Source organism: Rhynchophorus ferrugineus, unplaced genomic scaffold, assembly GCF_030347505.1.
Source record: "Rhynchophorus ferrugineus isolate W39M unplaced genomic scaffold, kcgeb_rfMv2 rfM11, whole genome shotgun sequence".
NCBI lineage: Eukaryota > Metazoa > Arthropoda > Insecta > Coleoptera > Curculionidae > Rhynchophorus > Rhynchophorus ferrugineus.
The window spans coordinates 27,327,325-27,344,673 of NW_027472590.1; the positions used below are offsets into that span (position 1 = coordinate 27,327,325).

Consider the following 17,349-nt stretch of genomic DNA (forward strand, 5'->3'; position numbering starts at 1 on the left):
TGCTGATATCCCAACAACAAAAGAAGCACTGCTTTGAACATTTGCAGGTGACATAGTTATAATGTAGAAAAAGTATAACTAGCGACCAATAAGATCTACAAATGGGCTAGAGACTGGCAAATACAGCTTAATATCTCCAAATCTGTCCATTTTAATTTTGCGTTGAGGTAAAATGACAGATACCTAATTGTATCACTTAACGGGTGCCCGATTCATCAAGCAGAATCAGTTAAATAGCGGCACATCCTGATAGTAGGTTTAATTCGAAACATCATATTAGGCAAAAAGCAGAGCAGATAAGGCTCAACTGTACTGGTTACTCGGAAGATACTGTCAACTTGATCTCATATCAAAGAATTTGGTTTATCAGTCAATCATAAAGCCAATTCGGACTTATGGGGACAGGATATGGGGTTGCACTAAAATATCAAACCAACTAGTAATTCAACGCTGTCAAAACAAAGTTCTGCGTTTTATTACTAGTGCTTACAGCTATATAATCAACGAAGAGCTTCACGATAACCTCGAAATTAAATGGATATATAAATTTATCCAATATTTCGCCTTAAAAATTTAAAGTTTGCTAAATCACAGCTACGAGGAGGGAATAAAGATAGCGAACATCAAACAGCAAATTAGATGATTAAAGCCTAGGTATATATATATATATATATATATATATATATATATATATATATATATATATGTATTATATATATATATTATTATATATATATATTATTATATATGTATTATTGTAAAGAAATCAATTAAATCACTCAACAGTGAGTGAAATCCTAAACAATCCTATCAACGACGGGGAAAAAACGACAATTCGTTGATAAAATTAAAAGATTAACATCACCTACGTTATTCAACATCAATTCGAATTATGCGTCCCTAAGCGGCCGCAGTCCAGCCGAAGACGCAGCAGCTAACGCAAGACGACAAAAGGCCCAACAACGACAAAAAAACATCACCTCTTTATAATTCTTTCTTCGCGATCGCTATCTGTTTTTCCTAAATTTCTTAAACGGTCTCCGGAGATGTCCAGATAACATTCAAGATTTCATAAAGCGACGAATCTAGTGACCTGGGCAGATGTAGTGGGTGACGAACCAACGAGCTCCCAATATGGATCGTAAACAGATCACGTTTATTCCTAGTTCGTATTGTCGAGACTCCCGCGATAATATATTGTTATGCGAGAAGTGTTTTGGGTTAGAGTGTACTGTTAAATTAATGGACGGTTATTAATAGCGCGCGCGATTTATTTTAGCGTTGACTCTCTATGCACGAACTCGTTAGCAGAGGTGGACAGTTTTTGGGCGTATGTGTGGGAATACAAGACATCGAATTTTAAACCCTTTGGCATTATGGCAAATGACCAGTGAATAATTAGAGAATATTTTATGCATTATTTAACACTTATCTAGAAGTTTTATCACACATAAATATCAGATATTAAAAAAGCATAAATTTTATTTATTATGGAAAATGATCAGTGCATAATTAGAGAATATTTTATGTATTCTTTAACATATTTCTACAAGTATTATCAAACATAAATAAAATATAACATTTGTTAATTATGGAAATTGATCAGTGTTTAATTCGAGAATATTGTATGCATTCTTTAACATATATCTACAAATACACAATTCACACATTAAAGAAGCATTGATTTTATTAATTATAGAAATTGATCAGTGTATAATTACAGAATAGTTACTTAGTCTTTATATTATATTTACATATATGAAATATTTTAGTGGATGACGAACAAACGAGCTCCCAATATGGATCGTATACAGATCACGTTTATTCCTAGTTCGTATTGTCGAAACTCTAGCGATTATATTGTTATGCGCGAAGCGTTTTGGGTTAGAGTGTACTATTAAATCAAAGGACATTTATTACTGGAGCCCGCGCGATTTATTTTAACGTCGACTCTCTATGCACGAACTCGTCGGCAGAGGTGGACAGTTTTTGGGCGTATGTGTGGGAATACAAGACGTCGAATTTTAAACCCTTTGACAGGGGACAATGCTGGCAAATGTTTGCCCCAATACCCTTTCGATCGTTTTATGTTTGTAAAATGAAAAATGATACAGATATTGGGATGCATGCGTGGGAACTGACCCCGTTAGCAAGGTGCATTTTACGAATCGGAATTTAGATAAAAATATCGCGACGATTCTAATTAAAATTGCCGATCTCGAAAGTTCTTCGAGTTCCCATAGTGTTACAGAAAAAAGGCGACCCCCAGGGACCTCCTTAAAAAAATTGTGGGGTACTATCAGAGATCTGTGTGAGAATTTCGCTCTTACCTTTTTTTACACCTGGTATGGGGTGCGCATTTTTTTAAGCCTGTTTTTTTTGCGTTGGTAATAAATCTATTTTTATAGGACCCCTTTTTTATTTGCCCGCCGTAGTTCGGGATGAAATGCAAATTACTTAAATTAATTTCTTTTTATACCTTTTGTTTTTTATTAACTTATTTTTTATAGATTTTTAATTAATTATTTCTCAAACATATTATTGTTTTCTTAATTTAATATATAATTATTGTTTATTAAATCTACTAATTAGAGATTTTTTTGTTATCCTTTAGAACTAGTCCCTTTTAATAATCTGTATTATACGTATTTTGTCCCCAGGACTAGATCATTTTTTTATATCTTTTTATCTTAAGAAGTGAGACATACTAATATTGGACTGTGGAAAAATTGTTATTCTCATTTTTATTATCATTTTTTGAGTTTATTACCTAATTATATATATGTACAAAAATATATATATTTATTTATACTTTGTTTCACTCGGACTAAAAAATAGAGTAATAATTCCTTGCAACACGGTCTCCAACGTCTCTTCTTTTTATAATCTGAGAATAGTTATCATAGTAGCATTTAATTTTTGAATACAGAACAAAATTTTACCAAGCCGACTTGGTGGCGCAGTGGTAAAGCCTATGAGACAGTCTTCCTACTGTTGCGATAGCCGCGGGTTCGAATCCTGCTAGGGCATGGTCGTAAATTTATGTTTGTGATTGTTTAAAATTTGTGAATGTTCAAGGCAAGAGTGTAAAATCCGACAAGGAAAATGATCCCAGTCACGCCAGTAACCAGGCTGGGTAAGACCAGATGTCTTCTGGGATGATTTTTGAAGTTGGTCACTCGCCAATTTGTTATCAAATTCATCTCCTCTTTTTATAATCTACATGAAGTATATCAACAAATTATATATATATATATATATATATATATATATATATATATATATATATAATACTTTTTAACTATATAAAATTATGTTCTATATAATATTATTCACATAGTTTATGTCCTATGTTCCAATTTTATTTTAGTTATTCATGTTTATTCATTTCTTGTTTTATATATGAATTTCCTCCATTCATGATTTATAATGACTGCCAATTAATTTATTTATTATTATATTATATTTACCTGATTATCCCTCTTCTATCCGTTCCTCACCAATATATCTTTTATTTTTTATTCCCATATCTTATATAATAATATAAATAAAAATACATATTATTATTACTATTTTGTTTCATTCAGACTAAAAAATATTAATTTCAGAACAAAATCTAATTTGAAAACATTTGAAAATTCACAAGTTATACAGAATGATACAGCCTTCTTAACGTAGAAGTAAATGGACCCCTTAAATTAATATCGGAAATTAAAAAAAATCCTGACGCCCCAGAGACCTCTTAAAAAAGTTGTGGGGTACACACTAAAATCTGTGTGAGAAATTCACGGGTTGATTTTGCATTTTTTTTTGCACCTGGTTTAAAAAATGAGGGGTGAGATTTTTTTAACGTTTTTTTTGTCCAGATCTTCGTAATAAATCTATTTTTTTAGGGGTCTTTTTGGTGTCTATCTAACTGTATCTGAGGAAGATGCAAATTTGGTGTGGTTTGTACTAATTAATATAATAATTAATAAATATTTTGTTTATTGGATTTTTACTGGTCGTTGCTTTTTAACCTAAAATGTATCTTTACAATAAGTCACATCTAGGAGGACCCATAGGCCCTATATGGTGTCTGGTGTTAAAATCTTTATGTTTTTACACTGCTGTTTTTCTACTAAATGCATCACACTATATTACTTTACACAAGATCAAATAGTTTGATTCTTTTGAGGCTGCGTCCTGTTCTGATTATCCAAGGGTTTTATTACCGCGTTTTGACTTAATACTGACATATTGACATAAGAATGGAGTCTGTCCTCATGTATCTCTGATAAATATTGTGATTTCCTGACAGTCAGTATCTGAAGATCCCAGTGTAACTAATCAGTCCTGTAGTATTAGGATGCACCTACAATACTTCTCAGGATTTTGTTCTGGAAAACTTGTATTGTATTTTTATTACTTTACTGAATTCCATCTAGATAGATTAGGTAGACATAGGTTTATAGGTTGAATACTTGCTTATATAACAGCAGTTTATAATGTACTAATAATTGTGATTTTCTTCCAATTAACCAGTGCATTTTCCTATATTTTACCTCCAGTTCTTTGCTTTTCTTTTGAAATGTCCCGTCCAGCGAAGTTTATTGTCCTATATTTTAAGTAATTAATCAATAAAACAACAACTTGATTATTGATTGAGAACTTTTGAAATACAGTGTGGATTTGACATGATACGATTTCATTCTCAAATTTGTATTGAGAGCTTGTTTTTTCAAAGTTTTTCAAGTACAAAAATATTGTCAGAAGATATATAAAACAAATAATTTGGAAGAAATATCAAGATTATATAAGAAATATTTATTAAAACTACAGTTATAACATGTGTGTCGTTTTTTATTATAAAAAATAAGCTACAGCTGTTTCAAAATCGTTGGAAAATAAATAATTAGTAAGGTCATTTTTGAAAATGTAGAAAAAAGGTAAGAGGGGGATACCATAACGAAAATTTTAATGCAAATTCCCATAAGATGACCCCCAAGAACTGACGTATCGACCGTTGAAGCCTGAGAAAAAATTCCTCGGCATTTTTTAACCGCCAAAAAAAAACGCCAGGGGTGTCGTTTTTTAGACACGTACCCCCGAGATCGCCAATATATTTATTTTTTACCCCACGATAATTGCGCATTACCATTAATCGGAAGTTACCAAACCGTATTGTCATCGGGCCCTTCCGTACCCTTGGTCCAGCGCGATGCTGAGGGTAGTTTTATCCGTACCCCCACCACCGTCGCGTGAGGTCGTACGCCGGACTCGTACCTGTGTCGATCTTCAGTATCTTCAGCGAATCGCTGTGATGCACAACTATCCGAACCAACCTAGAGAGAATCTTGCGCTCAGTTTCCGAAAGAAAATTCGGTGAAAGGACTTTTCGAGTGATTGATGTTTTTTGTTTGAGACTAGTGAAGTTTTGTGATGGTTATTGGAAAAATGAAGTGCTATACTAAACGAAGTAGATGTAAGTACACTCGAAATTAACCATTGTTATATATTACAAAAAATAATGTAAAAAATTATTACTATTTCTACTCATGTTTACTTAATTATTTTGTTCGATTATGCGCGATATCCCAATAAAGCAAGCATCAAAATCTTAATAATAGTACTACCAACGGAACCTCCGCCATATCGTCAGAATATCGATCCAAGAAAAAAAAACGCGCGCGCGCTCGAAATACGAACGAATTAAACATCAATTCGGGAGCGGAAACAATTGCCGACCGTTAACGCCAGGCCACTTGATTAGAAATGGCCATCGTCGCCCTGATTAGAGCCGAGGAGAGATCCGATAATGTCCAGAAATCCGAAAAATTACGGCACCATCTCGGATCCTTCAAATTATTTTATTGGTCCTCCTCAAAGACAAATGAAGACCGGGTCGTGACGTTTATGGTGAAACTTCGGGTCGGTTCGGCGGCCCAATTTTTTTTTCTCGCCCGTTTTTATTTATCGCCTTCGGTTTATCCTTTCTAGGTTTAGTTCCTTTAACTTGGCTAAACAATATATATAAGTCGATAAATATTTGAATAAATATGGATTATTGTAGCAATAATTAAACATTTTAAAACACCATAGGCCCTTCACAAAAATTATCATGAGCACCTTCGCCATAATATCATTGAGATGCAAGGTTTTTTCTATCGACGACGCTTCGCCCGAATTCGCAGTAATATCCCAAAATTAATTATGATAATGAATCGGCAGCCTAATCTCCCGAAACTCTGCCCTTGCATAAGTCAACAACACCAAGGGACGGGCAGAGTTATCGGCGAGGGGTCGAGAGGGGACGGTTATCGATGAAACTGCCCTGTTTATTCCACCAAACTTTTATCGCCCACATTTACGGGAAAGAATGGAGCGTTGGAGTTTGGGGGGGGGGGGGGGGGGGGGAATTACTTTTATCTTAACTCGATTTCTGCCTCGCCGTATTTACGTGTAGTCAATCCTCTCATTGAATTAGAGGCGCGACCGTGTGACAAGGTTGTATCCCGTCGAGGGCCAAATATGAGATTATTTGACACTGACCACCCCGGGGCCGCGTCGAAAAAACAACGAGAAATCTTGTTAGGACCGGTCCCAGAAGGACGTCTAACACGAAACCGACATCCGGACAGAACAACGACAAGGAAAAAACAAAGCAAGACAAATCGAATTTGCGAAATGTTTCATTTTTTTCTCGTCTCCCCCTCTGTTTCCGAATCGGTTTGCAATTTTCTTCTCGGTTCTCGCTCATATTTCTTTGTTTTTAACATCTATATGTTATTTATATCTTTATTTATATATTGCAATGCAGTTTGATTCGAGAATCATCATAAGACAAAAACAAGGAATTGCATTTCAACTAACCAAACCAAAATATATTAAGAAATATATCTTTATAAACTAAACCAATCCCGATAGATAATAGCTAAAAAAACAACCTAAATGACATGAATGGAATGGATGCAAAGAAAATATATCGGAAAAAAATCCAGGCTATACTATCAAAATTGAATCTAAATAATTTGGTTGTTTTGACAAAAATCAATAAGCACAAATGTTATAAAAATTTTGTTAACAAATATAAAAAATATTTAAAAAAGATCAAAGAAATCTTTATAGAATACAGATGATTTTTCATTTAACAAAGGGAAAAGACGAGTACCAGAAAAAAAAAGATTAAATATTATCTTATGCAATAGAAAATTGGCTAAAACGAAGGACAGAGAAAAATATGTTTAATCAATATCATTTTCCAAACAATATAAAAAAAGAAGAAATTTGTACGCAAGTAACATGTTAACAAATAAAGAGAAAAACAAAAGAATACCAGAAAGACTGAAAGAACGATAAAGATAATGTTAAAACACTATATTAAACAAAACATAATTAGTTAAAATAAGGGATAGAATTTTTTTTTACTGGATTTATAAGATTAACATAAAAAAATCAAACACATATGTTATGTAGAATGGTGAATTTTTTTAACAATGTCCCAATATCAAGAAACTAAAGAAAAAAGTTATAAGATTGAAGGAAAAATGAAATAAATAGAGAAAACGAGATAATATCAGGAAGAATGAAGAATTAATGACGAAAGTGAATAAATATTATATGAGACAATACATACTTGGTTCAAATAACAAGGACAGAGAGAACAAACAATACTAAAACAATAAAGCAAAAGAAATTTGTACGAGATAAAGATGAAAATATTAGAAAATGAAAAGAAACACAAGGAAAGAAATGCATATCGAAGAATGATAAAAAATCGATAGAATATGGAATATTAAAACAACAATAAAGAAAATGATGAAATATTACCTTAGGCAATACATAATTGGTTAAAATAAATAACAGAATAATAGGTTTAGTCAATTTATAAAGTAAATATACAAAATAATTATTATTAAATTTGATTTATCATCAAACTCCAATATATTTTCATCTGTATGAATTTACATTATTTAAATCTTCGTACTATTCGTAATATTCTCTTAATTAAACTGTTGATATCGTAATTTTATTGTTACATTATTTTGAGTTTAAAATAGATGTGTAAGTACTCCTGGCTCTTTCTGGTCATTATATTGCTGATAATTTTCAATAAATTGAATTGAAGCTTAACGCGAAACTATGTATCTGCTTCTTCAATAATGTATACATAAATATTTATAAAATGTAGTTTAACATCGAGGATATTCCTATATCCTATAAAAATAGCCATAATATTTGGCGATTTTATTATTTTCGGTTGGTTGCAGAAAGAACACCGCCATTTTATCTACTCTAAAACTAAACATTAATATAAAAGCGCGGTTATCAACCCTAAACCGGCAGGAAGATCACATATGAAGCTTGAGAGAGTTAGTTCTCTACATAAAAAAATATCCGTGAATGTTTAAAAAGAAAAAGAGAAGAGCGTGTTATTTGATATATTCAAAGATTTTGAATAATACACAAAAACAAAACTAAACTTTTAAAAGTCCATATGTATTTACTGCTTAAATTCGCGTTATAAAAATAATTTAACTAAAATCATGTTTAATTTGTAAATTAGAGAGTGATAATTAAATATATATAGCAAAATAAAGCTCCAAATATTTTAACCCATTAACACTTTGATGTTGGACTAAATAATGCAATGTTATACTTTATTTCTCATAATAAACATGATGTATAGATATAATTCTTCACTTTGTACAGTTGTACGTTGTACAGTTCAGAAAAACAATTAAAAATTCATTACTGATTACTGATTATAATTTATTGAAAAATCTTTTAAAAAGTTGTTAATACCAATTGTTATTTGATCTGTAGTTAGGATGATTTTGTTCCTTTTGTTGGACTGATTGAGGATAATCAAAATATCAGGACTATTGCTGAAATACTGTAACTTATTTTTTTATTAACTGCATCAAAATTACTATTTTGAAAGTAGTCGAAACTTCTTTTTATCAATAAATATATTTGGACCTAAAAAATTCTGATAAAAAAAGCGTAAGGAAAAAAATAAATGCTATCATTTATCGTAAATAATAATTCAAACTATATATATATATATATATATATATATATATATATATATATATATATGCTGAGACATATATTGAGACCCCATATATGAAGCTTAAGATAGTTAATTCTCTACATAGAACAATATCCGTAAATTATTAGGAAGGAAAAAAGAGAAGAGAGTCATTATTTAGAGCGAAAATCAGAGAATAGGTTTAATCAACTAGTTGATATACATTATTACATTAATTTGAATTTAATGTGGGTACATGATTAATATTATGCTCTGCTCTGTTCATTGTATTTTCTGTTAATTCTCAATCAATTGAAGTTGTAGAAACACCACTGCCATTGTATCTACTCTAAAACTAAATATTAGTATAAAAGCGCGGATATCGACCCAAAAACTGCACGGAGACCACATATATGAAGCTCGACACATTGCATTCTCTACACAGAGCAATATCCGTGAATGTTTACTAAGGAAAAAAGAGCGAAGCAAAGTTTTTAAAACGGTTTTAGTTTTTCTCTTAATTATAGCGTTTCCTCTGTGTGTAGAGAGAGAGACTACGCCTCGTGAAGGGCGACACAATGGCCGTCCGTTGTTTTTCGTGCTTTTGTCGTGGTCCAGGACGCGATACGGACCCGCACCTGGACCACCGTCTGCTATAGAAATGGCCGTCAAAGGGTTCGAGACCACTGTTAGATCGACCGTACATAATATCCCGTGTTTATATGGGGTCGGACATTCAAACGATTCACGAACAACATCGTCCGTATACCAGTTCTCTCGAATAATTCATCGTCTAATAAGACATAGAAACAAACGGTCAATTTAGATGATATCGAAAAATAACTGGAAGTTAATGCCATCCGACTATCTGGGAGGGTCCTGTATCGATTCGGTCTAAATCAATCACCACAATAACCGTAATAAAACTCCAATAAGAATACATTACAATATATATCGGCCAGAAAATAGGCAATTTTCCAAACATCCGTATAGGATGCGGAGAGGATTCCTGATTTTCACTGTCTATAAGGAAAGTTGGCGGATGGATTCCGGGCGATTCGTGACAAATTGAGGGCGATATCTGATATTCTGCCCTTATCGCCCTTTCGCTTTATTTTCCAAGCATTTGCCGTTAACGTCGAGTCTTGTCCGACGGCTGACCAATGAAAATATCTATACATACTCGCAAGGGTTGACTGCGCAGCTCACTGGTCACTCGGAGGAGTGGTCAGTGGCGAAGGCCGCTGTCCGGTTGGATAAGGGTAGCCCTTTCAGTTACTTTCTTGTTTACCTGTTCAGACGCACGACATCCCTTATATACAGCCCTTGACCAATACTAGTCCAGTAAAGATCTTCTCCGTAATGTAGTTTTCATTTTACTCAGAAAAATGTTAATTCTATAAACCATACGTTGTTACTATTTATTTTAATACATACATTGTTAGGCCGATAAAAATATTAACCAAAAACCATATTAATCCTGTTTTGATATCAAATTTTTATCTTCCAGAAGTCTCAAAAAGCGATGATTTTTTATAGATAAAAGTTTATAGATTAAAAGACTATTTGATGAAAAAAAGAAGCTGAAGAGAAAGAATTGACAGTGTTTTGACACAAATTCAAATGCTACATCAGCTATAGGAATTTTTTACAGTATCAAGCCTATAAATTAATTTAGTAAAGGATCCACAACTGATGTTATTACTGTGTATTAAATCGCATCGATTACATTTGTATCCAACTTCACGTTGAGGGTCTCGCTTTTTAGTAACTGTCATTTCCTCGATGTGTGTCCAATATGGAGAAAAATATAAGAATATAAGAACATGGGAGTGATCCAAAAGCTTGAATATTTTGTGTCCTATGAATTAAAGACATTGAAATATTCAGTGGTATAATATGTGCTACTAAAATCTAATGAATGTAATCAGTATTGTAGTATTGACCCCGCTCCACCCGGCGTATTCCCCAGACCTTCCTTCTTTTGATTAGTCATTGTTCGATGTTTAAAAATTGGTCGATTGGTGGTTAGCCTCAAGAGATACATCGTTCTTTCGAGATGAAATCCCAACATTGCCTGAAAGATAGAGAAAAGTAGCGACTATTGATGGGAAATAATTTGAATGAAATATATTCAACCGATTTTTCACAATAAAACTTCAAACTAATAGAAGTAATAGAAGAATTCTCTATAAACTATACCAAGATCACCAATTGAAAAGCATTCAAATCAATATAAATAGTTTTTTATCAATAAAATAACTTGGTGTTTCTAGCAGAGCTTTTTTAATTAATTAATTACACAAATTCTAATAAAAGAACCTTTGATACCGATGGGGTTACTAAATTACACCATCCATTGTAAATAACAATTCACACTAAACATAGATGAATAAAAATATTATCGGATATTGTTTTAAAGCGTTTTTCTGATGACCACTTCTGGCGAAAAGAGACTCATTGAATAAAACAAGCGTGGGACAGTCTAGCGTTGAGAGCGACAATAAAAAAACGTGTTCGAATCGGTCGTCGCTTTATTGATTACAACCATAACAGCTGCAAGGGCCGAATTTGAATAACCCACCCCCTATAACGCGTCATAACGGCACTCTAAGTGCGGACCGAACCCTTCAGGTCCAATAACGACCCCTGCCGAGATTAAGAATCGCCTCCGCTATTAATTGCTCTCCACGTTTTCTATTGTTTATCGGGCGAATGTCACCTTTTTTTCTCCTTCACCACCCCAATTAATGATGTCGTTTCTCGTCGTTGCAGCAGACGCAGATGGAACGGAACCGTCGGATAATCACCAGGATATACTCACGTGCGGCGTCTGTCAGAAGGCGTTCGCCCTATCGGATATAGTGAGATTCATCCAGCACAAGATCCAAACGTGCAACAAGGAGAACTTTGGCCAGTGTTTCGTGAATCCGGACCGGGAACGAGACAACGATGACGGTTCCTTACCTTTGAGTACAATAAACACGAGAAGACCAAGCATATCAGCGCCTATATCGAGTAAAAAGAGTTCCCAAGGTAGTAGGGTGCATACACCACCACCCGCAAGCCCACGGTAAGTTTTCCAGTCAGTCCTATTGGTGTTACAAGACTCTAACCTATGTTTTACTGAAGTTTGCCAGCTCCCAGTGACCTGTGTGTTGATGGGGCGGCTTCGTCCACCCCTAAACGACGAGCTTCTTCGCCCTTGACGACGTCATCGAGTACGGACGATGGTGAAGACCACAAACCGATCATCAAACAAGAACGGATCGACACCACCGCCTCGTCGCCCGAAGAAAATTCGCACAAAAAGTCAAGGACCGAAGTAGCGGACGCAGAAAGCAATACGACACACAGCGGTAAGTCTCCTTGTAATTTTCCTCAACCTACAGGAAAATGAACATGATGAGTGTATGACTGAGTAATTAGAATGACTAATATTTTAATTTAGTTTGGTTATACATGGACGTTTTCATTGTTTTCTGCACCGGTTCGTATTTCGATGAGAAGTAAATCAGAGAAAAATAAGCAATGTACTCTAAATGTTTGTTGTATATCTGGATTTTTTTCTTGTAACTTTTTGTTGCATCTACTAACATCTATGCAATATTCATATTTTAAACATGTCAAATATTGTCTGCAACATACTCAATATATAGTCCTTCCAATAAAACAGCTATTGCACATCATGAAAATTTAGAATTCAACGTTGCCGCATCCTATTTAAGTTTTGGTTTATTTTGACTCTGACATAACAAAATACTAATGCAAATAAAATAATGAAACTAAATTAAAGTTATAAAACAATTCATTTTACCATCATAGTACATATAATTAAACAGCCACAATAGTGTGTAGGTTATAGTTGTTTTATTATATTCACACTGAATTCTTTCGCTCGCCATCCATGAGATAGAGTTCTAAGCGCGTTTTTTTAGGTAGTGATCCCCTGGAGGCTTGTGTTGAGTTCTTGTTTCCTTCGTGGGTTTCTCTGAGTTTCTTCTGTTACTATGCATTTGTCGTATGTGCAAAACAGTACTAATGTTCTCATAAATTCAAAACTAAAATGCATATTCTAAACAATTACACCAATATCTATGCATATGAATATTTCACAATCAGTTAATATGGTTTTCTTTAGTTATCTTATATCTTAACACTCTTTATTATCTCACACTTTATTTACATCATTCATGTTTCTAACAGTGTATGAAGGATTCAGTTAGGGCCTCTAAGAGCTTCATATTCCTAAGTTTTCTATGGATACTTCCCAGATTAATAGTCTTCTATTAAGTAGTAAAAGTTACCCTCGAAAAGAGTTGTGAATCAAGGTGATCTTGATTCGTTACCTGCCTGGTTTTTGGCGCTCATTGTATTTACTTCTCAATGCTTTTATTAATATTAAGTGCAGCTACAACATGCTAAGAAATGTTATCAATCAAATCGAAGCAACTTTTGAACATTTAATAGTATCAATACTTACCCATCCCTCGCATTTTCCTGGCAAGAGGGATCGCAATCAGTTCCTAGTTCAAAAATTTGAACCAACAGAAACATTTATTGAAACAAGCTCCAAAAGAAAGTTTATTTCTGATTAATGTTTTTAATAATTTTGTAGAAATAGTACAAAGGTGTCGAACAATACCAACACAAATATTTATAAACTTCATTACGTCTCTTTTTAACTAGAGTAATGCTAATTAGTAAAATGAGAAAGAAAAACGCTTCGGGTTTGAAAGGGATTTTACGTTTTTATAAACTAAATTTGGCAACACGTTCGACGATGTTGATGACGTGCGTTGGCTGTTTAGTTGGAAAGAACATACATCAAATGTTTTAATGACTACTACGTACTATGAAATTAAGATTGCTAGAAATATGTTTATGGGACGCCAAAACGTCGCAATGTTGCCGCATCAACACTGAGTTTTAGTGTAATTTGGCTTTGTAATAAAATAAAATTCTAATCTAAATAAAATAATTGAAGAGAACTGTTATTAAATATAATTCATTTAAAGTTATATTATATCTAAAATCTACAGTTAACTATACAGCCACAATAGTTTCTAGGTTAGAGTTATAACCTCTTATCACTATTGCTTCCAAGAATTTTGCATACGTCTGACAACCGGACAACTTTGACAGGCTCATTCGTTCACGTGTTCACACTAATCAGACCTCATAGTGTCTCTTTTTAACTAGAATATTTTTTATAACATCTTTATTAGATACGCTTAGTACAATCTTAATTTACAATTAATTTATTACTACTTTTCCCATGTACTTGGATTAATTAACAAGCAAGACGAGTGCGAGAAAATACATCAGTATGTATTCCTCAATTATAAAATTATAATTATTTATTAATTATTAACTTATAGCTATAGTTTACACTAATAATACAGACTAAATGTTCACACAAGTTCGTATGGTTTTGTTCGTTTCAATCTTCTGACATCCTGCGCGCTCTCCAGCAGTTGTATTGCTTCCACGTTAGTATGATTTAGTACTCTTCTTTCGTGTTTCAAGGCGAAATCCTGCACAACTTCGCAAATCCATTTGATTGATCCATCCACCTTGTTTTGACAGCGCTGTATGACTAACTGATTTGAATATTTAGTGCAACCCCATATTTGCACCCCATAGGTCCAAATTGGCTTTATAATTGTATTATAGATCAACCTCTTTGATTTTAGATCCAGTTGAGAGTATCACTAGAATAAATGAGAAGAATAATGAGAATAAATCGAATTTACGAAATGCGGCAGATAATATTTAAGCAATTAATGAAAATGTGAAAATATAACCGTAGATTTAGCAAATAATAAACAAAATCAGACGTAGATCACCATAACGCGCGTGCGCAGAACGAACCAATCATCTACCACTTCCTGCTTATTTCCCTGCAGTCACATTTTCCTCACACATGGCGACTGGTGTCACGTCAAAATCGGAGATTATCGTCGGATTATTTCGCGGATTGATTTCTTCCCGATAGCCGGGCTTCCGTTGTTTTGACAGCGACGAACGGGGTGAGCTTTTTATTAAAACAAAGACGTCAACCCTTGTCCGATAAATATATTTATTGAAAGTCGGCCAGAGGCGGTCGTGATTGATATATAACCTATCGATGACATTTGCGGCAATCGGGTCTCATGAACGCGTATTGTGTTTCCCATTTCAAAATTCAATATGAGGGGAATTCGAAACTGAAAATTACATGGGGATGTTTTTCCGGGGAATAATAATAAGGATATTGTAGACACTTGTTACTGATTTAAAATTGTGTCGGGATTATTGGCCAGAGGCTCGTTCCGTATCACGTGTTCTTTCTTTCGTTTTCAAATCATTGAAAAAATTGATAAATCGCCGCAGATTTATATCAGTGACTAACTCACTAGGTCCTTTTTTATCACTAATACTGATCCCAACATAGTTTTGTAAATGTTCATTATTGATTATTTACAAATATGTTTTAAATATATTTCTTCTGTGTTTATTTCTCTTTGCTCTAGCAAAAGAATTATTCGTTTTATTCTATTGGTCATTACTTATGACTTTTTCAACACATATCCTTACAAATTGTTCTGTATTTCCCAATTCCATTTATCTTTATCCTTTTATATCCTACTAACGTACTAAGTATTCTCTAGGTACAATAGTCTTATATCTAATGTGTAATACTCTCTAAGAAACATCATCGATACGGTCTATCTATTTTTCGTTCTCTTAACAGTCCAAAATCTGCCCAATGGGCAACAAGTGTTAGATGAGATTTAAGTTGTATAATAACATGTAGAACATGCAAACTAGCATAATATGTAGTGTCACCGAAGGCGCATGTAGCATTTTATTTTGGAATCTCTGAAGGATGGCTATGTTAGATTTGCTAGTGGCGCCCCACAATTCGATACCATACGCCCACATTGACTTATTATAGAATTAGTATATATTGTACTAGCGACCCGCCCCGGCTTCGCACGGGTGCAATGCTGATACTAAATTAAATACACTACAGAAAAAATATGAACGTTGTATATAAAAACATAGCGGCCCGCTCCGACTTTGCACGGGCATAAAATATATATGCCTATGTCACTCAATGAAAACATGATTAAAATCGATCCAGTATTTTTGGTTCATTCATTACTGCCCTTGGCCTGCACGCATTAAAATTGGAGTAAAACAATTCCTATCTTTGGAATATCTAAATTCATACAATTTTTATTACATTACACATTTTTAAATGCAAATTTTAAATTTGTAATATCTCCGAAAATATTTGTTTAATTTACATGCTGTAAGGAACCATATTGATCTATATTAATAGCACACTGTATTTAAGGTACTTAATTCGATAATGATCAATGCCGTATTGCTTAAAATAGCTTCGTAAATAAGCCATTTTCTCACGTAAAAAGTAAATAATAAAAATGGTTAATGTGGGTTATCCCTAAAAGATAAACATATACCATCGCGGACTTTTTTGTAGACCTTTTTATGGTGTACAATACTGTAGTACATTAATTTGATCTAACTCGTAGGGTTAGGCAGCGTTTTTGCTAATTGCTAAATAAGCCTAAAAAAATAGGTTAATTTACGACATCACGTTAGAAACCTCTAAAATTAGCAATGTTGCCTTAGTATATTATGCATGTATTATACATATAAACCTTCCTCTTGAATCACTCTATCTATTGAAAAAAACCGCATCAAAATCCGTTACGTAGTTTTAAAGATTTAAGCGCACATAGGGATATAGGGACAGAAAAAGCGACTTTGCCTTATACTATGTAGTGATACATAGAATACATAGAATTGACTTATAGAGCAAGAGCTTATTATCCAAAGATAATTCAGAATTATGCCCTATGAGCTAATATTTCTGGTTCAGTTTAAGCCCAAATTATTTACGCTTAATTAGTATATGCAAGCAAGGACACAGCCCTGCGGAACGCCTGAATATATTGTCACAGCTTGAGACATGTCGAGAAATGCAGCCGAGCAATATTTTTTATTGCTTAAATTTATATTTATTTTGTTGGCTAATTGATAATCAAATATTAACGTTTGGTAAATATATTTATGTTTGAAGGTATTTTTATACTGTCTTATGTTGTTGTTTATGCTGTTTATGTTCTTTAAAGTTTCTAAAACAGAAACAGATGTGTCTCTCAAAATACTCATAAGTATATTAAGGGTCAAATTTTAAAGTTATAAAAAAGAGTTTCAAATTTATAAACTAGAACTCGTAGTCAGATAAAATAAAAATGAATACTGACTATATTATAGTATGAAAGACATATTTTTATAGTTATTTTTTAACCTTATTTATT

The 17,349-nt window shown here is 33.3% G+C and overlaps 1 protein-coding gene across 2 annotated transcripts in view; it reads left to right on the top strand.

Moving 5' to 3' along the window:
* The window catches only part of Cph (BCL11 transcription factor chronophage), a 66,293-nt gene that overhangs the window by 27,051 nt on the left and 21,893 nt on the right, over positions 1 to 17,349 (top strand). Inside the window, exons 2-3 of one of the 2 annotated variants that reach the window (XM_076418192.1) lie at positions 11,789 to 12,086; positions 12,146 to 12,372. In XM_076418192.1, the coding sequence (XP_076274307.1) occupies positions 11,789 to 12,086; positions 12,146 to 12,372 (525 nt within the window). The remainder of the gene's footprint in view (positions 1 to 11,788; positions 12,087 to 12,145; positions 12,373 to 17,349) is intronic. The other variant, XM_076418193.1, reaches the window with a different exon arrangement.